The sequence below is a fragment of the Perca fluviatilis genome, chromosome 14, assembly GCF_010015445.1.
Source record: "Perca fluviatilis chromosome 14, GENO_Pfluv_1.0, whole genome shotgun sequence".
NCBI classification, from domain to species: domain Eukaryota; kingdom Metazoa; phylum Chordata; class Actinopteri; order Perciformes; family Percidae; genus Perca; species Perca fluviatilis.
In genome coordinates, this window is record NC_053125.1 from 32,280,304 (window position 1) to 32,306,726 (window position 26,423).

At 41.6% G+C, this 26,423-nt stretch overlaps 2 protein-coding genes across 7 annotated transcripts in view; one reads left to right on the forward strand and one right to left on the reverse strand.

Annotated features, from left to right (window-relative positions):
• LOC120572607 (low affinity immunoglobulin gamma Fc region receptor II-like) overlaps positions 1 to 26,423 on the reverse strand; it is a 243,189-nt gene that overhangs the window by 147,968 nt on the left and 68,798 nt on the right. The window lies entirely within an intron of this gene.
• Positions 1 to 26,423, forward strand: part of LOC120572744 (hemicentin-1-like) — a 96,757-nt gene that overhangs the window by 32,835 nt on the left and 37,499 nt on the right. For all 6 annotated transcript variants that reach the window (XM_039822149.1, XM_039822150.1, XM_039822151.1 and 3 more), the window contains exon 2: positions 2,765 to 3,103. In XM_039822149.1, the coding sequence (XP_039678083.1) occupies positions 2,765 to 3,103 (339 nt within the window). The remainder of the gene's footprint in view (positions 1 to 2,764; positions 3,104 to 26,423) is intronic.

Genomic DNA, 26,423 nt, shown 5'->3' on the forward strand with positions numbered 1-26,423 from the left:
AAATTACTAACGACCTTCTAACAGCTGCAGACAAAGGACTTGTCTCCATTCTTGTTTTACTAGATCTTAGTGCTGCTTTTGACACTATTGATCATACAATCCTGTTACAGAGATTAGAACACTTAGTCGGAATTAAAGGAACTGCACTAAAATGGTTTAAGTCTTATTTCTCTGAGCGATCCCAATTTGTTAACATTAACGATAAACCCTCCAAGCACGCCAAAGTCAGCCATGGCGTTCCCAAGGCTCAGTGCTTGGACCAATTCTATTTTCCTTATATATGCTTCCTCTAGGACATATTATTAGGAAACACTCAATTAATTATCACTGCTACGCAGACGATACCCAATTATATCTGTCAATTAAGCCAGATGAAAGTGGTCAGTTAGCAAGACTTCAAACGTGTGTTGAGGATATAAAATCCTGGATGACCCACAACTTCCTGATGTTAAACTCAGACAAAACGGAAGTTATTGTGATAGGACCAACGCACTGCCGAACCCGTTGAAAGATATAGCTACTCTGGATGGTATTGCCCTGCGCCTCCAGCACTGCGGTCAGAAATTTGGGAGTTATTTTTGATCAGGATATATCCTTCAACGCCCATTTAAAAACAAACCTCAAGAATAGCCTTTTTCCATCTTCGTAACATTGCCAAAATCAGGAATATCCTGTCTCAGAATGATGCTGAAAAACTAGTCCATGCATTCGTTACTTCTAGACTAGATTACTGCAATTCCTTATTATCAGGTTGTCCAAATAAGTCCCTTAAGGCTCTCCAGCTGATCCAGAATGCTGCAGCACGTGTTCTGACGAGAACTAAGAGAAGAGATCATATTTCTCCTGTATTAGCTTCTCTGCATTGGCTTCCTGTGAAGTCTAGGATCGAATTTAAAATCCTCCTCCTGACTTACAAAGCTCTAAATGGTCAAGCACCATCATACCTAGAAGAGCTCTTAGTACTAGGGCACTGCGCTCCCGGAATGCGGGGCTACTCGTGGTTCCTAGAGTCTCTGGAAGTAGACTGGGGGCCAGGGCCTTCAGCTATCAGGCACCGCTTCTGTGGAACCAGCTTCCAGTCTGGGTTCGAGGGGCAGACACCGTCGCCACATTCAAGAGTAAACTGAAAACCCTCCTCTTTGACAAAGCTTATAGTTAGGGAGTGAGGAGTTGCAGCGTCCACCTAACCCGGCCCACCTGCTTCTCCTCGTAGTTAGTTATGCTATTACAATTCTAGACTGCAGGGGTTGCTGTTTCCTTCCTATGACACACTGAGCTGCTCTACTCTCTTGTTACTTCTGTATGCATCCTGTCCCAGAATTGCTTGTTACTAATCTAGCTCTGGGGAGTTTACTCCCCGAGTCCTTATGTTTTCTTCGCAGAGCTATGCTCTGTGATTCTCTGCAAATCCCGTCCCCAATCCTGCTGCATCCTGCTGCATCCTGCTGCATCCACCCATGCTCTGCAGCCACGTTTCATCCCGCAACGCTGCTGTGATGTTCCTATGCACAGAGTAGTCTGGATCCGGTATAGGGACTGCACTACTCAGTATGACACGTGTGCCCCCTGCTATGACATGAACTTCCACGATAACCTTCGACGTCACTGTGACCTTTAATGTGACTATTATCGCCACTGTTCATCACACCCCAACCGGCCCGTCAGACACCGCCTACCAAGAGTCTGGGTCTGCCGAGGTTTCTTCCTAAAAGAGAGTTTTTCCTCGCCACTGTCGCGATAGCCACTGCTAATGCTTGCTCTTGATGGAATTACTGTAATTGTTGGGGTTTTGGAAAGTGTCTCGAGATAACTTTTGTTATGATTTGATACTATAAATAAAATTGAATTGAATTGAATTGAATTGACAACAAAGTGATGTATTTTTCCACGAGTCTGCTAGATTAGCAGTCATAAAGTTAAATAGCTTTTTTAGTATCTTGATAGATAGTTAATTAGATAGCTTCCACCGAGCGTGCTTTCATACTACATACTGGTTATAGAAAATGAGCTGAGCAAAGTGTCACTCATCTGGCCAGAGCCTTGTTATTTTCTACACTGTGACAAAACAAAACATTAAGATGTTGAACTTTACTTATTAAGTGGCTGGCAGGGTGGCTAGTTAGCTAGCTTGCTTTCTAGGAGGCTCAGTTCTCAATTCACCATCATCTGTATTACAGAAAAGACCACTTCATCTGATGTTAAAGTGACTAAAATGGCTTACTTACTGGTGTTCAGCAACTACATATGTCCTCTACAAGTACAATGTTTGCTGTTTAGTTGTGTCCCCTTCAATAATTGCTCGTAAGAAATGTAATGTTTATTGTCCCTCCAAACTGTTAGATGAAATTTACGCCAATCGAGTTTGTTATGGTGAGCCTGTATTGAACCCACTGTACGTCCCTCCTTCATTCCCCTCCTCATGTCATCTGAGACAGAGCGTTGTGATTGGCTGAACTGAACCACAGCAGAGTAATGACTCTGATATCAGATAAAGTGAATCAAACAGCTATGAAGTGAAGCAGAAAGTATCTTCGGTATAATCTGAACCTGAGTTGTTCATAAATCATAAAACTATTTTTTACTAGAACTTTGGTGTTGATAACAACAGCTTTTTGACTTTTTTCATAAGCAACTTTCTCTAATAAAAGTCCTGATTTCGAACTATTTATCTGATGATCTTAAATTATTATTATTATTATTATTATTATTATTATATGAATGTAAGTAACTCCTGTATTACTGATTTTTTTTTTCATGTGTTTAGACCATCCAGAGGTAACAGTGAAGGCTGGAGAGGATTTCACTCTTGAGTGTCAGGCTCCTGGAGATGCTCAGATTGAAATTTTGGACTGGATCAGACCTGATCTAAAGTCATATCCTTACATCTTTCGGTTCATACCACAACAGTCAACTACGGAAAACCAGGACCCCTCATATCGAGATCGAGTGGAACTGAGAGATCCAAACATGAAGGCTGGAGATGTTTCTGTAGTTCTGAAGAAGGTCAGAGTCAGCGACACCGGAACATACCTGTGTCGAGTTGGAAGGGAGGGAGAAAAACATAAAGTCTACAGCACCATCCAGCTGATTGTCTCAGACCCAGGTGAGTTTGTAGAGTTGAGTCTCTGTAAAAACTAATGGGATATCTGTTTTAACACATTATGTCCTTGGGAGGGCCAATGTACAAAGAGATGCATAGCTTCTTATTCGTATATTATTTCAACATAAACATGTCTTTAAAGGACCTGACACACCAAGCCGACGGCCAGGAACTAGTGGCGACGAGGGCCGACTTTGGCGTTGACTCTCGTCGGCCCTCGTCTCCTCTTGTCTCCTCTCATCTCCTCTCCTCTCGTCCCTCTCGTTGCCTCTTGTCGCCTCTTGTCGCCTCTTGTCGCCTTTGTCTTGGCCACAACTTAGCACACATCACAGACTCCAGCCAGCGGCTAAGTACCACGTACGTTCTGTGCCTGCGAGAGAGGAAATAACTCTCCATACCAGCAGGCGGCGGTAATCTATCTTAATACATCCATGTAATCTATTCCTCACAGGGCTGGGCAATATATCGATATTATATCGATATCGTGATATGAGACTAGATATCGTCTTAGATTTTGGATATCGTCATATCGTGATATGACATAAGTGTTGTCTTTTCCTGGTTTTAAAGGCTGCATTACAGTAAAGTGATGTACTTTGTTGAACTGACCAGACTGTTCTATCTGTTCTATTAATTGCCTTTTCCTCACTTAGACATTATGTCCACATGACTCTATGATTATTTAGTGTGAAGATATTTTGTTAAAGCACCAATTGTCAACCCTAGAATATCGCCGCAATATCAATATCGAGGTATTTGGTCAAAAATATCGTGATATCAGATTTTCTCCATATCGCCCAGCCCTAATTCCTCATTCAACAAGGGAAACTGGATACCGTTGCTATGGTACCCACAACAAACAGCGTTTGCTCTCAGCAGCAGAACTGAACAGAGCGTACGGTCCCTCTGCTTCACTCCCTGTCGGGAAGACAGCCGCACCGGGAGATTTATTTATTTCATGTTTATTTGAATAGGGACAGATGCTTAGACTCAGACATTTGTGCAACAAATCTTCAATGTACAACATTCATGAAAACAAACATTGCCACAATAAGGATACATAAAGCACATAAACATAAAGACAGATCTGTTTATTTTGTAATGTGACTTCATGACTCGATCCGCCGCTGATAAAGTGTTAGTGGTTGCCATGGATGCTGCTATTGCTAGACCCAATGAGCTAGTTTGTGTGTTTTTTGACATGAATTTTCTGGTTATGAGGCTCAGACCGTGTTTGATCATATAAGGTTCAGGAGAAACTTTCTCCATAGTCGTAAGGAGGATTTTCACCGAGGTGACATTGTGGGCGGTAACCTGGATGCGCGGCCATGTTGGAGGTACTCGGTGTAAACAACTGATTGGAGTACAATGGCGTATTGTGCGCTTTGGATACTTTAAGTGAATGTAGACATGTCTAATCAACAGAAAATGTAATCAAAACACGTCCAAGATGCAAAGGCACATAGGGAAGGACTTGGACCACAAGAAAAGGCTCGATATTTAGAGAAATCACGGTTTTTTGGCGGTGCAGATCCCTACGAGTTGGCTCCCTCTACTAGGATCCATGACGACCCGGTGATTCTTCCTTCAGCTGCATATCCCGATATAGTCAACTACCTGGTTTTCTTGCCGAGTCCATACACAGCGGAAAACCTTAAATCCTACAAAGGTTTGGAGGCCTATAACCAGATGCAGACTGATCTCATGAAGTGGCGTATGTATGACACGCCAAAATTGTATGCCGTTTTGGCGTGTTATTAAGACTCATAATCGCTTTTTAGCGTGTTTATCAACGTAATTCGGCCGCCATTGACCTACATTACGATTGAATTTTCTACTCCTACTAATACTATAGCCGTTTTCCGACCAAGTAGTTACAGGACCGTAGTTATAGGAAAAGTCCACTTCTAAACAGATCTACTAACTACTCTCCCCCAAAACTTTTTTTTCCATTTGCATTCACACTGGCCAAGTGGCCATAGGGACTATAGGAGGGGTAAGGGAGTGATGCAAGCATGGCAACGGTCTTTATAGCGTTAAAATCAGAAAACAAAAAAAAGTCTGAACTAAATGCTAAATCTAATGTGTATTTAGCATATTTGTCATAATTTAAACAAGTCTCCCGAAGAGAAACGGGTATCTCTATCTCTCCCCCGCCTCTGCCTGCTGCGCTGTGACTTTGTGTGTGTGTGTGTGTGTGTGTGTGTGTGTGTGTGTGTGTGTGTGTGTGTGTGTGTGTGTGTGTGTGTGTGTGTGTGTGTGTGTGTGTGTGTGTGTGTGTGTGTGAGTCTGACGGCGGCCTGCGAAGTTTTGTTAAGCCTGCAGGGGACGCTTTTAACTCGAAAAGACAGTTAACCACAGGTTCACGTTAATCTAATGATGGGCATGTGTTGTGATATTTATCAGAGAAACGAGCGTCAATGGTGGAATAAATAATAATCTAAATATGTGTGACGCGCGCGTGCATGTAAACTAAAATATCATTTATAACCAATGTAAATTATATATTATTAGCAATACATGCATAATCAAAATGTCTAAAAACAAGGAGGTCGATCTAGACCAGGATCGGTTTTCTAGATGGCAATGTATGTTTATTTTAAAACAACGTAGATTAAGTGTTCATAAACCATATAACGGACAAGAAAAGGCCACAAAGTAACAGACTATGCTAAATCTGTCTTATCCGACAGTATGTGACAAATTCTAAAAGGTTACAGACTATTCGTTCTTTTATAATAGGCATACATAAATCACAATCATATAGGCTACCATCTGGGCCTGCACAGCGGCAGGAAAAAGACACAGAGATGTAAGACACCGTGTGTTACCTTACGAAGATTTCGGTATACCAAAGGTAGATTTGCGCTCTGGAGTTCGGCTAATAAACTCTGCCATGAGACCATGAATATCCAGAGGCCCATTGCAGAAAGCAGGTTTAGTGAAAACTCTTGAGTTTGTTAACCCTGAGAGGAGGGAAGCTCTGGGTTTTCCGTTTCAGGAAGAGAGGTTAATCAAACCTGAGAGAGAGGGGTAACTCCAGCCGTTTCAGAAAGAGAGGTAACTTAACCTCAGAGTCAGTTACTATGGTAACTGAGCCTGTGAGCCTAACCTGGTCGGGAGCAGGTTTTCTTCAAGAAACCTTGAGTGTCTCAGTCTCCTCCCTCTGACATAGCGCTCTCTCATTTCCTCATTCATTCATTCAGTCTGTATCAGGCGCATTTTAATGCAGTTTGTTATCTGCATGAATAAAAAAACGTATTGGTTTATGTAGATTAGATTAGGCAGATTATAAAAATATAATCGTTTTTAAACGTTTATGTAGTGTTCCCTGGACACAAACCAGTGAGAGCCATTAAAAAGAAATACATCATTATACGTTATAGTTCTGTTAATGATCATGGTGCTGCAGCCTCAGAATGGGATTAGTATAGTTTACTTTTTCACCCGCAGGATTGCACCTAAATTAAATAATAGGTGTAACACAATTCCAGTTTTCACCAGTAATATTATAAGTTAACTGGGGCCCTATTTTGCACCCAGCGCAATTACCTTTGTACACCGACGCATGTATCATTCTTATTTTGCACCTGACGCACAGCGGACTTTTCCCTCCACAGACGCACGTCGGTAAATTAGGGAATGTATTTGTGCTCCCGGGGGCGGTTCAGCGAAAAGAGGAGGCGTGTTCAGGCGCAAACGTTCCCTGGTGCTATTTTGCAGTTTCAGAAAACAATTCCACCACTGACCAGAAAAAAACACGTCTAAAGCCAGTGGTGCTGGTCTAAAGTCAGTGGTGCTAGTCTAAAGTCAGTGGTGCTAGTCTAAAGTCAGTGGTGCTATAGTCTAAAGTCAGTGGTGCTAGTCTAAAGTCAGTGGTGCTAGTCTAAAGTCAGTGGTGCTAGTCTAAAGTCAGTGGTGCTATAGTCTAAAGTCAGTGGTGCTATAGTCTAAAGTCAGTGGCGCTAGTCTAAAGTCAGTGGTGCTAGTCTAAAGTCAGTGGTGCTAGTCTAAAGTCAGTGGTGCTAGTCTAAAGTCAGTGGTGCTATAGTCTAAAGTCAGTGGTGCTATAGTCTAAAGTCAGTGGGGCTAGTCTAAAGTCAGTGGTGCTATAGTCTAAAGTCAGTGGTGCTAGTCTAAAGTCAGTGGCATGTTATTCAGATGCTATTTTAGGGGTGCATGCTTGGCCATAATGTAGCGTGTGCACAACGCGCATATGCTTTGCTTCTCTCATCTACACGAGCAGTTCCCATTTTTGCAAACCATACATAATTACAAGGAAAAATATTACTGAAAATGCACTTCAGGTGTTTGGATAGGTCAGGAGGCTACAGTACAGTCCTCAAAAAGTCGCAGCATTCTTTGTGGCTTGTTGTGTTTTACACAACATTTCCATGAATCATGGATGTGTTGATGACATAAATGAAGAAATATTAGAGGACATAAGGAGACGTGATGTTGAACTACAGAGGGATTGGACACTTGAGGGTCCAGGAGTGGCAATGCGCGATGTGCTCCTGGTGGAGCGGGTGGACGGAGATGGAGTGGGAGGAGGAGGAAGGGGCAAAACAGGTGCAGGTGGTGCGTTTGGAGGCCCACGCTCCATGGCTGCAGCAATCCTCTCCAGACTTGAGGTCATACGCCCGACAGGAGCAGCAACATCGCCACCCGGCTAAGACCGGCATTTATTACTTTGCCGCATCCCGGACAGCTCCCGCTGGCGTGCGCCAGGCAAATCCGCCGTTATAATAGCAATCTGCCATGGGACAAGCGCACCTGCTCTTAAAGGGAATGAGAGATGACGCTCTGATTGGTTTATTGCACGTTACGCCCAAACCACACCTAGCTACTTCAGAGCAACCCATTTTAGATTTGCGTCGAGATCCGCCCACAAAGCTACTTGCGTTTCATGTTTGATACTTGCGTTTCAGATCGTTAAAATAAGGCCCTATAAGTTAACTATGATTAAATATGAAATTAATACACTGTTAATGCGTACGCATTGACTCAAGCAGCAATTTTCTCCCACACCAATTCTCTTTCTGTTGCAGCAGCAGCCGCAGTCTTCCTTTTTTCGGTGGGTAAATAGGACATGCATAGAAGCTCAAAATCCCACTGACACCCGTTTTACTCTGAAAATCTCATATTTTGAAACTGCCGCTGAAAACGGGCGAATCTCTACAAAGCTGGAAGTTGACGTCAACCTCCCAAAAACCGGAACCTTTGTCAGCCCATGGGTGTATTAAGAGAACGGTCACGCCCCAACATTTACATAGGCTACACAACTGACCTGAGATCAGGTAGTCTTCTGAATCTAGGTCACGCAGATCTCTGCTATTCCATTACAAAATTCACTTCTGAAACTTTTTTATGCAAGAAATCAACTATGTAAAGCTCAAATATGGGCTGTTTTATGAAAATGGATGGCTAATTGCAAATTGTGTCCGACTATGTGTCGGAGTTCAGCGGCCGGTGCTGCCTGGGTTGCTACATCGCCGCCCTGCCTGTCCTCCGTCACAGACCCCGGCCTGCTGTGAGGTAGATTGAGCTCAGCCGGCGGCCCAGTGCTCAATACCCGTGAAAACTTACCCTTTTCTGGGTACTGGACTACCACACACCGCTGCCCTGACAGAGCTCCAGGGCTTGCAGCTCGCTGTTCTCCCTCCCTCTCCCTGCTACCGGCCGGCAAGTGAGTGACTGAGAGTGCGGTCAGCGAAAGTTATGTTACCCGCAATCTCTTACAGCAGTCCGCAGGTTCCAGTTAATCTTATAATTGATTTGTGTGTTGAGTTATTATAGTTATCAGTCACTCACCGGGCCGAAAGCGCCACCGAACACTTGCATCAGCCTTCTGCAAACTGCTTGCCACAGCCTCACAAGGCCCAAAAACAAACCCTCACAGCACAACAGCCCGAAGACAGTTCTGCCCTTCATAGCTTGCTTGAGAAGTCCTGATATTTTCGAACGAAGTCTCCCCACAAACACTCTGGTCCTTTTCGAGAGCTCGTAGGGTCTCCAACAGCAGCCCATATCCTTGCAGGAGTCTGGATATCGCCTTGGTCCTTACGCACCATCTTGTCGGACACAGAGCTACGACATTGGACACGGGTTCTCCGTCGGGGATAAAAGACTGATACAAACTCTTGCGTTTTGCTGACTCTCGGATTAGGTTGGAGGAGCTCTGTACAAAGTTGAATATGTCTGCGACGAGAGCCACATTTTGAGGAGTCAGTTGGAGAAATCTGCTAGTCCTCGGGTGTTTGGGGTTGGATTGAAAAAAAAATCTAAAATTCTCTTTTGAGACATTGCTAGGTAGTAGCACTGATATAGTAGTAGTTGTGCAACTTGTGTGTGGGCCGTGAGTGTGTGTGCTGCGTAGGCTGAATCGTAATCGCGTGATTTGCGTCAAGACACGTGATTGGCTAATACTACACACTGAAGATAAATTAAATACTTTTTTTTTCTTTCATGGAACAGAAACAACAACCAGAGATATTTATAAGCTATGATTTTATTGTCATCACAGTTTGCCAACAGGGGGTGCTGCAGCACTTGCAGCACCCCTAGTTCCCGCGCCCATGTTCCTCTCCCTCGTTTTCCTTTAAGGCGAGACACGGCAGGCAAAAACATCGTTTTTTTTTCACTGGTCAATTCTGAGATTTTTGGCTATTTGTGTTCAATAACATGTCTTCTTTCAGACATGTGGTGAAAAAGAGTCAAAAATACACATTTAGGTCTTTATTTTACTACACTTTGTCTGTTAGCGTCGGTAGATTTCTCCTAAATTCAACAAAAGTTGTGGTTCTAAATCATCCCGCTGCTCCGCGATCGCTGCCTGCACGCTGTCATCACATATACCGTTGGAAAGCTCTCTCTCTCCTCTACAACGCTGTCGGATCCAAATATGGTCATTTCCTTTTCATCAGCAACCAATCGTGAAAGTAAAAGGGGGGGGGGTTTGCGCTAAATGCGCAATCTCATTGGCTGATGACAATTTCTGACAACGTGATTTGCTTAGAATGGTCACGTGACGCGCTCTGACCTTTCCGCGGTAGTTCAGAATATCAAAATAAATGCGTCGAAAATCACCTCAGAGAAGACGAAAACAGTTGTTATCAGCAAGAAGACCCAGCAGGGGATTACACACTAAGACAGCAGATGATGAAATGACTTTACATAGTACGTCCATGTGTCAACTATCGTTCAGAAAACAGGAGTTTTCAGACAGCGGAGGTAATCAGACTCTCTCTCTCTCCCTCTCTCCAAGCCGTTTACAGAAATTCGTAGCCTACATGTCATATATTAAATATGTAGGTGTCACATATATACTATTCTACTATAATTACTATAAAATACTAAACAAATCTGTAATTTTGGGATCCTAAGTGGTTGAGAGTCCCTCAGGCTGTGGCAGGCAGATCCATGTTTAGCTGTCAGTAGAGCTGCTGTCCCCTCTCCTAGGAGGACTACCAGCTTCTCTTCTGGTGGTAACTTTTTTTGGCTATTTTTCCAAGGTGTAATTCTCTTAGTGAATATACTTTTTCCCAGTGGAGGAGGAAGTGCATCTCTGTCTGACCCAGTTGGTGGTCACTGAGCCTGTATTTAGTCAGGATCCGTCTCTTCTTTGTATCTCTGACAGTGTGAAAATGTGTTTAATAACAATTTAGTCTACTTTGATTTCTTTCTCCAATGTTCTAAATATTGGTCTTTTGACTGATTCATAAGAAGCTCATCCCTGTGTATCACCGGATGTCCAGTGACAGTGCAGCATGGAGGCACTCAGAATACCAACGCATGCCTCAACTCGGTCGTATGGGCCCAATGTCCAAAAACTGCAGCCATGAAGGCTATTTCTACATTCAGTGAGGGTGCATCGGCCATGCTGGCTGTGATGGAGAAACTGTGGCTTCAGAGCACAGACTGTTAATGCAATGAAGGATGACGACATGGTTAGGATCTCAAAAGCCAATAGTGTCCATTCCACCAGTGCAAAGTGGAGCCTTAAGAGTGTAAGCACAGCCAAAAAAGTGTAAAGACACCAGCAGGAGATGGAGGAGGGCCCTACATATGGTGCTGGCATGGATATGTAGACTGTAAACTAACTTGGGGGAACTAGGCTGTGAAATGGTTGTTTTCTGTCAGTTTGAAGTTAGTGATGTAATGGTCTTCAGTTGAAGGCCATGTTGATGTGTTGTTTTGGATGTTATGATCAGTGATGGATGAAGCAATGATGAGTTGTGGATGTTAAACAGTGTGATACATGGATCTTACTTGGACCTGAAGGGATATGTGTCTGTAATTCATGGCTTTCATTAGAAATTAGTGGAATTTTGCTATAAAAACCTTTAAAGTGATGGTTCGGAGTAATTTACCCTAGGGTCCTTTGCACCATGACCTTGAGCCAAATACCCCCCCAGAAGCTTTTTTCACCTGGGTCGAACATTGGGCGAGTTAGCGTAGAGTAGCGTTAGCCGCTGAATAGCTTAGCGCGGGGCTAATGGACCCACGTTTGTATCTCTTAAATGGCCCCACTAATAATGCCGAAATGATACCAAAGGTCTACACTAGTATATATAGGTTATGCTCTCATAAAACGATGGATTGGAAAGTTTGTAAGTACACCAGAAGTTTATGTAAATAACACTTGCCTGCTGGCTTCTGCTCTCTGCTGTTGTTGTTGCTGCTGTGAGTCTAACTGCAGGTAGCAGCAGTAGCAGAGAGCAGAAGAGAGCAGGCAAGTGTTCATAAACTTCTGGTGTACTTACAAACTTTCCAATCCATCGTTTTATGAGTACATAACCTATTTGTACAAGTGTAGACCTTTGGTATCAGAACGGTAATTAGTGGGTCGACAAGATACAAACGTGGGTCCATAACCCCCGCCCCTAACTTATTCAGCTAAGATACTCGCTAACTCCCAGTCGATAGACCCAGGTTAAGCTTCTGAGGGTTGCTTGTCGAGTCTCATGGTTCAAAGGACCCAGGAGTTAATTCCTCGAACCATCACTAACTTCCGTTTTCTCAAAATGACTTTTCTCTCATACTCCAAGAACGAAATCTCCACTTCAGTAGCACCTTTATACACCAAACTTTCCAGTCTTCTACCTAGTTATATTATGAAGACATTTACAGAGGGATTTGTAAATATATTATTCCTAGCCTGATTTATATAACATTTTCTTCCAAAAAACATGGCGAAAATCGTTTTTTTTAAGGCTATTGACAGTATCTTCTGATTTACAGGATAACAAAAGTAGATATCAACAAATCCCTCTGTAATTTTTTCCCCATCTAATATGTGAACACAATGAAAAAATTATTTTGAATGTGGCTTTATCCAATACTCAGATTTCGTTTTTTAAAATATATGCAAATTAGCGCATTTTTCATTAGATAATGCATAATTTGCATATTTAAACATAAAATTACAGAAAACTTGTAATACATTTTTTTCTCATCTTAATGTAAGTAATCAACTGGCAGAGTTTCATGGTGATTTCTGCTAGTTAAAAATAAATCCCTATTCACCTGTAGTGTCTCGCCTTAACTTTTGGAAGTTGAGAATATTCCAAAAGTTTTTCTCAGTCTGACCTATTGGTACAACCTTAAACACGGCAATAATTAACCATTTTCCTTGACAACGTTCGGGATCTACTTCAGTGCCTGTGCTTTGTTGTGATGCGGAGTACCTCCAAAATGGCCACTTCCGGTCTGATGACGCGTCGTGAAAACCCTCTATAAGCAATATTACACGAGAGGTTGTGATTTAACGTTAGCACGACAGTGATGCGGCTAGTACCGAGGTCTATAGCGTTAGCTAAACATTACTGAAGTGCTAATGTCACTGTATAGTCAGTCAGCCAACTTGCGCTAAGTTTAGCTTTGTAGAGATCATAGGATTTCACAAACTGAATAACTACTGCATATATATGAACACAAAAACTACTTTGCTAGCTCAATCATGTTGTAACAAAGATATCTGCTGAAAATAATATTTTTTATATCCACAGATTTAGCTCCTGTACGTCCTCCACATGTAGCAGCTCTTTTTAACATAGCGCCGTGTCACCCGCTGAATATTCCAGCTATTAGGCAGAGAAATCTGGTTTTCATATCCCCGTACAGACTCTTCATCAGCTCTGAGCACCTCTCTCTCTCTCTCTCTCTCTCTCTCTCTCTTTCACACTGTTCATTTCAACTGATGTCATCATTATGTTGAATTTAGCCAAAAGACACAAATTAATTGACAGTGAACAAATGTCAATAAAAGAGGATTGATCCCTGGTCGGATCTACTGGTTGTAGGCCTATTTAAGGGCCTTTTACATCCTGTTGGAGTTCTGCCTCTAGACTGCTAGTTGTAGCCATTATGCTACTGAATGAATGCTATTGAAGGGCTGGTCCTGCCTAGAAGTTGCGTGGGTTCCATAATAAAGCTATTTACATACATATGTATCACACAGGCAGGGCCGGCTCTAGCCCTTTGGTTGCCCTAGGCGGGATTGAGTTTTGCATATGACAATTATTCACCTGATAGTTAATAAACCCCTGGACCGTAATATTTCAGATGTGTTTGAGCAAGATTTCTGCTGTTTAAAAACTTTGCACATTCAAAATATATCTCATCTGTGCTCTCTGAGGTTTGGAGGAGTCGTGATATTTTGAGAAAAATAAAGTATTACAAGAATAAAGTCACAATATTTCAGAAAATAATCCACCTGCACCATAGTCTGATTTACATTACGTGATTGCTCTGTTGATACGGTAGAACCCAGACCTCCTGACAGACTCAGAGCCTCGTTTGAGACGCTGGTCTCTGAATGAGACAGTTTAGGAATGTGGCTGTAGGCTACTCTACATCGGAGGTGGAAACACAAAACTACGCAGAAATAGGGACACATCTGCCGCAGCATGCCCACAGCAGAGCGCGTCCATTATAAACCTGAAGCTGCACAGACCAGGGAAGGCGCGCTGCAGCAGCTCCGAGGTCTGTGCCACTGCTCGTCTCTGTTTATCCAGAGAGAGTGGACACTAAGCGACGCTCAGGTCTGCTTCAGAGCTCCGTGTGTTTGAGTCTGAACCATAGACTGGAAACGTTACGTCACAGGAACTTCAAACTAAATCAGTAGTTTGAAGTTTTCCCCCAATTAGGAAATGATCGACAATAATCATCAATTCAATCTAATAATCAGGTTGACAAGTAAACGTGTGACTGAGTGGGGCGCCCTAGGATGATCATGTTTAATAAACATGTTTTATTTCGCTTGTCATTCTAATTCTATTATTAATGGTCCGTAAGATTTTCATCTAGTTAACTGTTTAGAAAGAACCAATCTATCAAAAAGTGAGTTAAAACAACGGTGACTGGTTGCCCAGATAGCTCAGTTGGTAGGGCGGGGGTCCATATATAGAGGTTTACACCTCGACGCAGCGGGCCCGGGTTCGACTCAGACCTGCAGTCCTTTGCTGCATGTCATCCCCCCCCCCTTTCATGTCTTCAGCTGTCCGGTCAATAAATAAACGCGGAAAATGCCCAAAAAATAATCTTAAAATTTGACCCACTGATTAAAGTTCTTGTATTTGTTGCTTTGTCAAGTAATACAGTCTGACTGTCTCTGGCGACTTTCCCGCCCTAAATTCAAATTCAGCCTCAGTTAGTGATGCTTTTACCATAGACCGTTAAAGCGTAGGTTTATGTAAGGAGATAACCTAGGCACAGGCTAATTATTGCTAATTAAAATGCTAGTTAACATAGTAATTACACTTAAACAGCTAATGTAAATCCAAACTGCCTGTGACGGGGCGCATGGCTGCCGTCACGGTAGCGATGCGCTACCTGTTTTAATCTCAAAGACTGAGTGAAGAATGTTGCTTGTACATGTTTGTTTGACTGTCTATGTCCGGTTATTTATACTGGTTTTATATTGTCTGTCATTTATCGAATTCCCTGTATTAATCCCGTAGTTTTGTGCACAAATTTTTAACATCTATTGCTGCGGTGATTTACTATTTGATAGGCTTAGCTAAATGCATTTATCATAGTTTGTTTAAAAGCTATAGATTGTCACAAACATGACTTGTGGTGTATTATATTTTACAGCCAACAAGATACCTTGTGGCTGTGGTTAATGGTAATACCTATTGTATAAATTATATGTTGTATCTATTTAGATTGTTGTATATTTATGTGTGCTGTATGAAGCCATTACGGCCTACTCACCTGAGCCACCCCTGAGTTTTACAGGTTGGTATGTTCCAATTTGAGGGGTGGCGTCAGGCTATATATGGTGGCCATGTGTTTGCTCAGAAGGGAGAGCTGGAGTATACGTGAAGGTAGTAGGACGTAAGTCTGCTGGAGGATCTCCACGTTAAACCTGATTTAAGGTCTACTATAGCGAATAGTGGTGTATTTATACTTTTGATTGTTTTGACTTAAGTCAATTTGAATTTTATCTTTTTTTGAAAGTGCTTTTTGGTTACTTTCCTTAATTTTGTTAATTCTTTCTATTGTCATTTTTTCTTATGGACCTTACTTGGGTCATTGATAATAAAGCCCATCATTTTTTTCACATCACCTTTGCCTCACCTTGAGTGTTAATACCTGCTCAAGGCTACTCTCCGCATCTACCATCAACACTGCCTGTGAGCTTCTCCTGTACTATACGGAAATTCCTCTACTGTGGGACAGTAAGTCTCGTAGTTATGACACCATCGTTAACCTATTTTTATAAAAACAGCTGCTATGGAGCCATAACGTGAGATACAAGGTAATGGAGCCTTTTATATGTAACCAGGTTAAAAGCATGAAGGGAATTAGTGATGCTTGTAGTATCATTTAATAATCAGAGCATATAAATGGTGTGATTTAAAAGGTTGAAATTCATTTAAAAAGTTATGATAAAAATGTTAAAAGCAGTTTAAAAATGATTATATGTTCATTGTTTTATGTAAAAGATAATGTATTTCTGAAAACAGTCTAAACCAGCATTTATGGGGTTAATAATGATCGACCGCAGTCTTTTTTTCAGCAGAGAAGAGGGAATGAAGGAGGGAGCGGCTAGAGTGAAGCCAAAGAGTGAGAGTGACATAGATTTTCTGAGTTAATTGGTGAATTAATAGTGTTCAGTTGGCCTTGCTGTATGTTAGCAATAAACTGGGAGACACATGAGGTCGTGACTGCCTCGTCAGGCCCGTGCACCTTTATTAAACTTCCCCGGTTACATGGGTCCCATGTAAAGAAAAAAAACCTCCCACACCCAGAAGAGGACCGAGCTGATGCTGGCTGAGATGACATGTCAACCTCTTCCTTCGACTGCAGCCGGTCTGTGTGCACCTCAGGTGGGACATCGACACCTGACGCCCGGTCTGTACTCCCTGTATTGAACAACCCTCTCTCGGAGTCTCAGTACTAAAATACAGGACATTTTTATTTATTTTATTTTTAAATAGGGACAATGCACAAGTCAACATTAACCTTGTATTAGAACAAGGAGAGATGCATTGTACCTGGTTGTAGCACAAGTGTGCTATTTTCTGCCCGTAGTCCCTTGATACCTTGATACATGATACCAGCTGGGCTCATATCTCCGCCCACAGCAGCAGTCAGCGGGTTCAGCAGCGCCGCTACCCTGCGGAGAGCTTCGGGTAGAGGACCACCACTTGTCATCGCGGACCTACTCACTGCCTACCCCGGGCCTCTGGCCGGCCCACGCCGTACCTTCTGGAGGAGGCAGCACCATCAACAACAATCTCCTAATTTTTATCAATAAAAGGCGTAGATTTTTGTATGGCCTCAAGAATTTTTCTTGAAAGCATGTTGTTTTAATTAGCAGCAACGTGTTATTGCTGGTGACATAACCACTGATTAAATATGTACATTGAAGTGATACTGGCGTTAATGACCCGCTGATCTCTGTCCGATTCTCTGATATGAATCACCGCATTGCATTGTGGGATATTGGCTGTGAATGTGCCCAGCACGGATCATATAGTAGTGTTCTGTTTTACAGCATACTGTAATATTTCACCGGTAATAAGACCGATATAATATTATTAAAATGAAGAAATGAATACCATGATAACATCAAATAAATGTTGATAGATGTAGCATTATAGTTTTAAAAATATCAAATAACCAACAAGCTTCCCTGGCAATTAGACCAAAATAATAAAATAAAAAGAAATACAGTCATTTGAAAATATTAGGACACCCCATTAAATATTAACATAACAGTTATTCATTAAGAAATGTTCACATGTTGATGTCTAATCTTGTTTTATTCATCTCTGGAAAAGAAAGTGATTTAATTGCAGGTAAACGGCAAACAATAACATTGTTTTACTCATTAAACAAAAGACATCAACATAAATGCATATTCTAACTGAGGAAGAAGTTAGGACACCCTACCCCCTAATACCTAGTGTTACCCCCTTTGGCTGAAATAATTTCAGTGAGACGCTTCTTGTAACCCTCTTCCAGTCTCTGACATCGGTCTAAGGAAAGTTTGCCCCACTCCTCAATGCAGAATGCTTTAACCTGTGTGATGTTTGAGGGGTTTCTTGCATGCACAGCCTGTTTCAAGTCACCCCACAGCATCTCAATGGGATTAAGATCTGGGCTTTGACTGGGCCATTCCAGGACTCTCCATTTCTTAGTTTTCAGCCAGTCCTTGGTGGATTTACTGTTATGTTTATGGTCATTGTCATGTTGCAGGGTCCAGTTCCGCTTCAGCATTAATTTTCTTACAGATGGTCTCACATGTTGCTCAAGGACCCTCTGATACACTGTAGAATTCACGATGGGTTCTATGATGGTGAGCAGGCCAGGTCCTGCTGCAGCAAAGCATCCCCACACCATGACAGTTCCACCTCCATGCTTCACAGTTGGTATCAGGTTCTTTTCCTGGAACGCTGTATTTGGTGTGCGCCAAACATGTCCTCTGTTCTGGTGTACAAATAATTAAATTTTAGACTCATCTGTCCAAAGAACATTATTCCAGAAGTCCTGTGCTTTGTCTACGTTCTCTCTGGCCAACTTTAGTCTGGTCTAAGTGTTTCTCTTGGAGAGTAAATGTTTCCTCTTTGCACACCTCCCGTGAAGATTAAACTTGTGCAGTCTCTTTCTGATTGTAGAGGCATGCACTTTCACCTCAACAGTTTCCAGAGCCTGCTGTAGGTCCCGTGATGACATTTCAGGGGTTTGGAGACTTCTTTTGCATCTTTCGTTGCTGCTCGGGGTGAACTTGCGTGGGACCCAGACCTGGGCGCCTTTTGGCAGTTGTTTTGAATGTCCTCCACTTGTACACTATTTTCCAGACAGTTGAATGGCTGATTTCAAACTCTTTTGAGATCTTTTTAAATCCCTTACCAGACTCATAAGCTGCAACAATCTTCTTTCTGAAGGCCTCAGACAGGTCTTTCGATCCCACCATGGTGTTTACTCTCACGTCAACAGTCAGGAGCACACCAAACTGAATGTCTGAGGTTTAAATAGGGAAAGCCTCCTTCAAAATGCTGAGTAACACTATTCTAATCATGTGCACTTGATGTGATACACATGTGTGTGACTTCAGCCATTTTAAGTGGGACAAAATCTGGGGGTGTCCTAATGTATTCCTCACCAGACATTGCATGTTCATTTTATTACATTTTACAGAAAGTTTAAAAAAATATTTTCTTCATTTTTACTTGTTTAGTTATATTACTTGAATTTCTCAGTATTGTTAAAATTGATATTAAATATCCATATGTCTAAATATGTTAAAAAACACGTTTTCATAGGATTTTTCCCATGACTGTATGTATAAACAGTCCCTCCAGGATTTTGCGGCCTTATTTTGAGATTGTTGCGGTCCAAAATGCCTGATTTCGCGGGAGCTTTTGTAAAAAATTGCGATAAAAGTTGCGATGTATTTTGTATGTTTGTTGCAATGAAGTTGCGGGAGACAGTGAAAGTTGCAAAAAAGTTGCGATTTTTTTTTTTTTGTATAGTTCTTTAAAAATAAAAAGGAAACATGTTTTGGGGAGAATAAAACTATCCTGGGCTGAGTTTTCCTAGTAACCTTAGCAAAAAGGCTCAGGATGCTGCAAATGTTGGTATAATATGAAAATGGCTGGTGGATTTAAGACAAAAAATAATAATTTATTGAATGAATCAAATTTGAAAATATCTATCAGTGGCTTGTTGATCTTTACATTGTTAGTTCATTTCTTAACCTGGCCTGGGACTCACATTCATACAGTTTGATAAAGTACTGACTTTGACTTATCATTGCACTTACAATAACGAGCGTAGCTGTCCTCAATTTAGGTCATTGTGTCGTCTCATCTCCTTTTTCTCCTGCATCCACCGTGTGTGTTGTTTGTGTCTGTGTGTGTGTGTGTGTGTTTGTGTGTCTGTTTGTGTGTTTGTGTGTGTGCAAGCGTCAGTCGCGGAGGGAACAGAGCAGTAGACCCACCCGCTGCAGAGAGCCAACAGCCAGGATTGAAACGGCAGCAACTTTTAAATCGTTAAAGTCTCGTTGCACATCTTGCAAAACAGTTTACCCCTGCTTTCGTAAAGAACATCTGGATACTGTTTTTCACGTCCTTTGCTGTTATTTTTGTAGGTAAATGTGAGATGTTGGCAGCACACATGTCTGCTGCGCATACTGCTGCATCTTCTGAACCAAACAAGGAAGTGAGTTTGCTGACGTATGACGACGCTTTGCAGGAGACCGCGATGATTGGTCAAAGTATCAGAAAAGTTGCGGTGATTGGTCAAAATTGCGAATGCACCAAAGTCGTGGTGATTGGTTGAATTTGCGTGAATTGGCGCGATCACGACATCGCAAAATCCTGGAGGGACTGTATAAACCATGATAAGATCTGGTGAATAAGTGTTGATTTAAAACATTGGTTATTGGGCTAAAAATACCAATAATAGCAAAGCTGTATCCAGCTTCTCTGCTGCAGCTGACTGGCAGAAAGAATCGAGCTGTGGTCACCAAAGAGGCTTCCTATTGAAAAACGTGCTGACCATCACGGAAAAAACTAGATAAACGTGTCCGTTTTCACGAATCAGTAGATTAATTTACATGACTATTTCACAAACTGTTGTGAGACTGGGTTGTTAATTTGTATTGTTTTACCAACCAGCACAATTTGAAGTGAATTTTGAAGTGAATTGGCCTTTCAAATGCTTTTTTTAATAGCAGTATTCTAAATTCAATTATGAATTAAATTATTAATTCCTGTTATTTCAACTTACAAACTAGCCCAGCAGCAGCTGCAGAGATGATTCCTCCATTTGAAATGTTGGTCATATGAGATCAGCACATTAACGTCTAACCAGACACACCGAGTAAAGCCCTCCTCCTTCCTCCTCACGTGTCACTGATGACGTTTTTAGGAAATATTTTTTTTATTGTGTATTCTCATGTCAGAAAATATTTGGTAAAAGAAACCTTATGGCCTTTGAGACAGCACAACTCAAACTTAACAAAATAATAAAATATAAAAGAATCTCAGTATCTTCTAGCTCAGGGGTCCTCAACGTTTTTTAGGCCAAGGACCCCTAACCTGAAAGAGACACGAGCAGGGACCCAGACTACATATACTGTGTTGAGTTGCATGTTAAACTAGGCCTACCATAACGTGTAGTACGGTGCCGTGCAATATGAAGGTGCTATTTACATATTCATATTTCATCATGTTTTAATGTCAAACATACATGTGGAAGGCACAGTGAATCCATTAGCTGAACTGTATCTGTGGATGGTTACCATAGTGATGGCTACCATAGTGGCTATAGTCATTGTATATCAGTTGTTTTTTTACGAATAGGCCGTTTTATCTTTTCCAATAATATATTGGATTCATGTAAATGTATTTTACGGGCCTATTTTAATTTTGTGAGAAGGAACTTTCAAAAATGTATTAAACAATAATTGGGGGATCCCTGCAATGACTTTGAGGTAGGGGTCGCGGACCCCCTGTTGAAGATCCCTGATCTATCTTATTGGGTGAGGAGTGGGACCCGATTGGACAGCTACAGGATATATGCAGATAAATGCATCCACACCTTGGAGAGTCTACTGAACCTGCACGTCTTTGGACTTGAGTGTCATTTACCAAATTATGAGACTTGTAATGCAAAGTTAGCATTATGGAGATGTTACTGTAGATGGACTGCATTTCTATAGTGCTCTTTTAATCGTAATGATTACTCAAAGAGCTTAACACACATTCACACACACATTCACACACTGATGTCTTGCCCAAGGACACTTGGAAATGTAGCCTGCTGGGCCCTCTGACCTTCCAGGTGGTAGATGACCACTTTACCACCTGAGCTGCCCCCAAGGGCTTTGCTATGACAACTTGACATTAACCAAAACAACATAAAACAATGTCATAGCGGGCCTAATTATCAAACTTGGTTTTAATTATTGGCTGTCTGTCATGAGAGGAATTTAATTTTGTCATTAATATTTTTCCTTGATCCCGGTTATTCACAGCAGACAGGCAGACATCTAATTAAACAGATTGGTCCTAGACAGCTGGTTGAAAGAACCTGGAGGTTACAGTTAGATTCAGAGGGCCATGTGGATCGGGGAAAGCTTCAGATCTGTTCACATAGTGGACATGGAGCCAACATTAGTCTTTTTTTGTCAACACTGTTACCTGTTTATAGGTGACATTTAGAATCCACTGCGGCACTCAGTGTCCAATTTATTAGGTACAGCTAGAAAGAAGTCTAACACAACAGTAATGCAATGCATCCTCGAGCATTATAACTTTCATGAATAATGTTCAGTTTGTATTAACTAAATTGTTTAATTGTTTTGGAGGATGTAGTATGTGTGGCTGTTTAACTGTATTGTGTTACAGTGACCGGTCTTTCTATTTATCAACCCCGTTTAAACCAATGAGGTAAATAACTTGTTTTTTCTAATAAGTATCTTATGTTAACATTAAGTTGACCTTCTCTTGCTGCTCTTGCAAAATGTATTCCAGGCTTCAGAGTGCCAAGTCAATCCTAAAGTAGGCCTACTTTAGCTTTCGATTCTCCTTCAGATACAGTCCTCCTGTAACCCGCGCCGTTAGTCCCACCCTCTCAATGAGAGAGCTCTCATGCAAATGCAGACCAGACTGCCTACCAACCCCTCCCTAGTAGCCTAGAAATCTAGACGCACCCTAGTGGCAGCAAATTTATTTTGCAGACAGGGGGGTCTAGGCACTCTCCGTTGGCTTGCGAGCTGGAAAAAACAAATTCTGATCATTCCAATCACATCATGTATAGAGTCGGTGGGCGGAGCTTAACATAAGGATGGCAGAGTTGCGAGGTTACCTGCTACTTGAAAACAAAGAAGATGGCTGTTGCTGCTGGCGAACAGTGGTCTTTCGAATCGGTTTTGGCCGCGACTCTGGAAGACTGAGTTAAGCACTGAAGTCATCATTAATAAAGGAAGATATGTTCGGAGTTTTGCCGACCGGCAACAGGGCCTAAATGTACTCAAAAATATTTAAAAAAACTGTTACAATCTTCAACACCATGGCTAACAAATGCATAAATAGCAGACGAAAAGAGAAATAAGCTCCACTCTTTCTATTATATTTAATTATCTGACCACTGATAACTAATATTACCATAGAGTAATTTAATTGTGTAAAGTAATGCACATTTAAGATTTAAGAATTTACTCTAATTTGCATAGTCATTGACCTTATGAATTTCCATTGCTTAGATCAGCTTTGCATGTGTGTACTGATATTTACCTAATAACTTTCTGTCCCTCCACTCTAACCAAGGATGCCTGTTTTTAAACTCCCTAGCCTGACTTTCAGTCCACAATGCTGACCAGGAGATCTCACTTCTCACCATCTCTCTCATCATCTCAATCAAGGAAATACAAACATACATATATAGTCTTCTGTTTGCTGCTTTACACACAGGCACACAGAGACACACACACACACACACACACACACACACACACACACACACACACAAAATGCGTGCAGATGGACTAAACCATTTGGCGCATTAGCAAGGGGGGGGGAGGGGTGAGACCTTAGATAGTCTTTTTTTTGTATACAAAATGTAGTTAGTCAATCAACAAGTTATTCAGCCAATACACTAACTTTATATTTCATCTGACATGCATTATGAAATTTAATTAGGAAATGAAAATATCCCGGTGAAATAAAATATATTCCAGACTTTTCAAGGGCCCTCTCCCCTTGGGCCCTGGTAATCAGTATCTGTTTTACCCCCAGTCCTACGCCCCTGCACACACACACACACACACACACACACACAGACACAGACACGCACAGACACGCACACGCAATATCATATAAGCAACTCGCACTAACCAGGTAACAGTAACGTTGCGGTAGAATTTTCAGGCTGGTTTTTATGTAACGGGACGTTAACCATCAGGTCATCATGATCTGTGGCAGCTGCAGTGTCAACTGACGCGCCAGTAGCTTCAGGGACGGACTTTTGTAACCACTGAAGTAGTTATTTGGGTCTGTTTCATATCTATTACTTTAAAACTTTGTTCAAACTCTACCAGTTGTGAGAAAGGAAAGACCGCGCAAAGAATGACAACTTGTTGTTGCTTAGTTCCTTTGAGTGACGTCGCGTCAAAACGTCAGTGCTTCACAACACAGACGGGCTGAATTTATGAATGAAAGCGAGAACATTCTGTCACAACGATGTTGTTACGTATCATCGTGCTTTTGTAAGTGGGTATACAGAAATCCTTGACTTTTCCTAGTGGGTATACGGCGTATACCATAGACTGTTAATATTAATGGACAAAGCATCCGGTTCGGCGAAGTACTGCAAATGCGGAAGTGCCTTAAACCTGCTTTCTATCTGAATTCTAGCAGGGGGAGACTCCTTAAAGCTCCTTTCTATCCGAATTCCAGGTGTGTGTGTGTGTGTGTGTGTCTGAGAGTGATGGTGATTATCTTCAGAGTGAGTAGTGACTCTAGAGTCCTAGTGAGAGAACCAAAGTGTCTCCTCTGTTCTTTCTGACCACAGTGGGAAATCTGGAGCAGGAGAAGTTAACCCTCTCCTTGATTTCATGTTGTTTATGGAGAAGGAGAACCAGGAAATGAGTCGGGTGCAACACTACCAAGCCAGTCCGAGCGCAGTAACTTGTAGTAAAATTTTTTGAGAGGTGACGTCAGTCTCTGTATCTCCACGTACCTACATACATAACCACGGAGTAGATTTAACTCAGAAACATAAAATGGCCTTTAGGGGTGAGAGACACTGACTATGAAAGAGATCAGATCTAATATTAAACATCATTTACTGAATTATTAGACTTGAACTATTGATGAGTCATGTCAACACGTATCTCAGTGAGGAGCTTCTTCATGTGTCTCAACAACTGTTGACTTTGTGGTAATAAAGTCCTGTGTTATCTCTGTTAATTAACATCCTTTCTGCTGTGTTACACCTGATGGAGGTCTTTAGAAACACCATGACTTTTATTAGTTACTATTGTTTATTATTGTTTTTCAGACGTGATTGAGGTAACAGTACGCCCTGGAGATGATGTCATTCTGCCATGTTGGGCTTGTGGTTCCTCCATCAGCGCTGTAAAGTGGACCAAACCTGACGTGAAGCCAGTTAACGTCCTCTTATCCAGAGATGGACACTTGAATACAACCCAGCACAATCCATCCTTTAAGGACAGGGTGGAGCTGGTGGACAGAGATCTGAAGTATGGAGACGTGTCTTTAAAACTGAAGAATGTGAACAACACGACGCTGGAACATACGAGTGTCGAGTTAGAACCCGTGATACTGACCGAATCAGAATCATCCATCTGCAGGTTCCAGGTGAGTGAGTCTCTCTCAGTGAGATAATTAACACTTGAAAAAGGTGTCAAAGTAAAAAATAAGTCATTACAATGTTTAAATCGATGATCATTTCAGATATCTGAAAACAGAATTCTTACGAGGAAGAACTTCAATTTCAGATATCCAGACTGTTATTTTAAATATCTGATATACATTTTGACTAGTACAAATGTAAAATTAGATAACTACAATTACAATTATGACTAGAAGATAAAATAAAATAGACTTTATGAATCCCACACTGGTGAAATTTTTTGGGATATCTGAAATTGAAAACCATGAACAAAAGTGAGGACATATATCCTAGGAAGAATGACGACATGTTATTTTTGACTAAGAAGAATAGAAATACGGATATCTGGAATAAATATCCAGTATAGCTACTCAATGTTAAAACGGCTTGCCTGTGACGTGCTGTGTTGTGATTGGTGGATTTAAAACAATGTAGGAAACAATGTTTTAAACCACAGAGGTGCTGCAGTCACACACACACACACACACATATATATATATATAACAGAGTGCAGCAACACATTTCCTACAGCAGGACACCTGGAGTCTGTTGTCCTGTTTTAGAGGCACTGACTGAGGAAGAGATCAGATCAGCTGTTCTAATCTAAGGAGATGATAAGACCTGAACTATTGATTAGAAGTTGATCAGCTTCATGTGTCTCAACAACAACTGTTGACCTTGTGGGAATAAAGTCCTGATTGCCAAGTACCACGTACGTTCTGCTCCTGCGAGAGAGGAAATAACTCTCTATACCAGCAGGCAACGGTAATCTATCTTAATACATCCATGTAATCTATTCCTCATTCAAGAAGGGAAACCAGACACAAATGTTGCCATGGTACCCACAACAAACAGTGTTTGCTCTCAGCAGCAGAACTGAACAGAGCCTACGGACCCTCTGCTTCAACCCCCGCCACGAAGACAGCCGCACTAGGAGATTTATTTATTTCATGTTAATTTGAATAGGGACAGATGCTTAGACTCAGACATTTGTGCAACAAATCTTCAATGTACAGCATCACAGCATTTATAGCTATTCCTAATTTCCAATGCCCGTCCATAGAAGGGCTTTTAAACATTCATGAAAACAAACATCAAACATTGCAACAATTTAAGAATTTACTCTAATTTGCATAGTCATTGACTTTATGAATTTCCAACTATTATATCAGCTTTGCATGTGTGTACTGATATTTACCTAATAACTTTCTGTCCCTCCACTCTAACCAAGGATGCCTGTTTTTAAACTCCCTAGCCTGACTTTCAGTCCACAATGCTGACCAGGAGATCTCACTTCTCTCCATCTCTCTCATCATCTCAATCAAGGAACTATAAACATTGTCTTCTGTTTACTGCTGTACTCAGATACAGGCCCACAGAGAGAGACACACACACACACACACACACACACACACACACACACACACACACACACACACACACACAC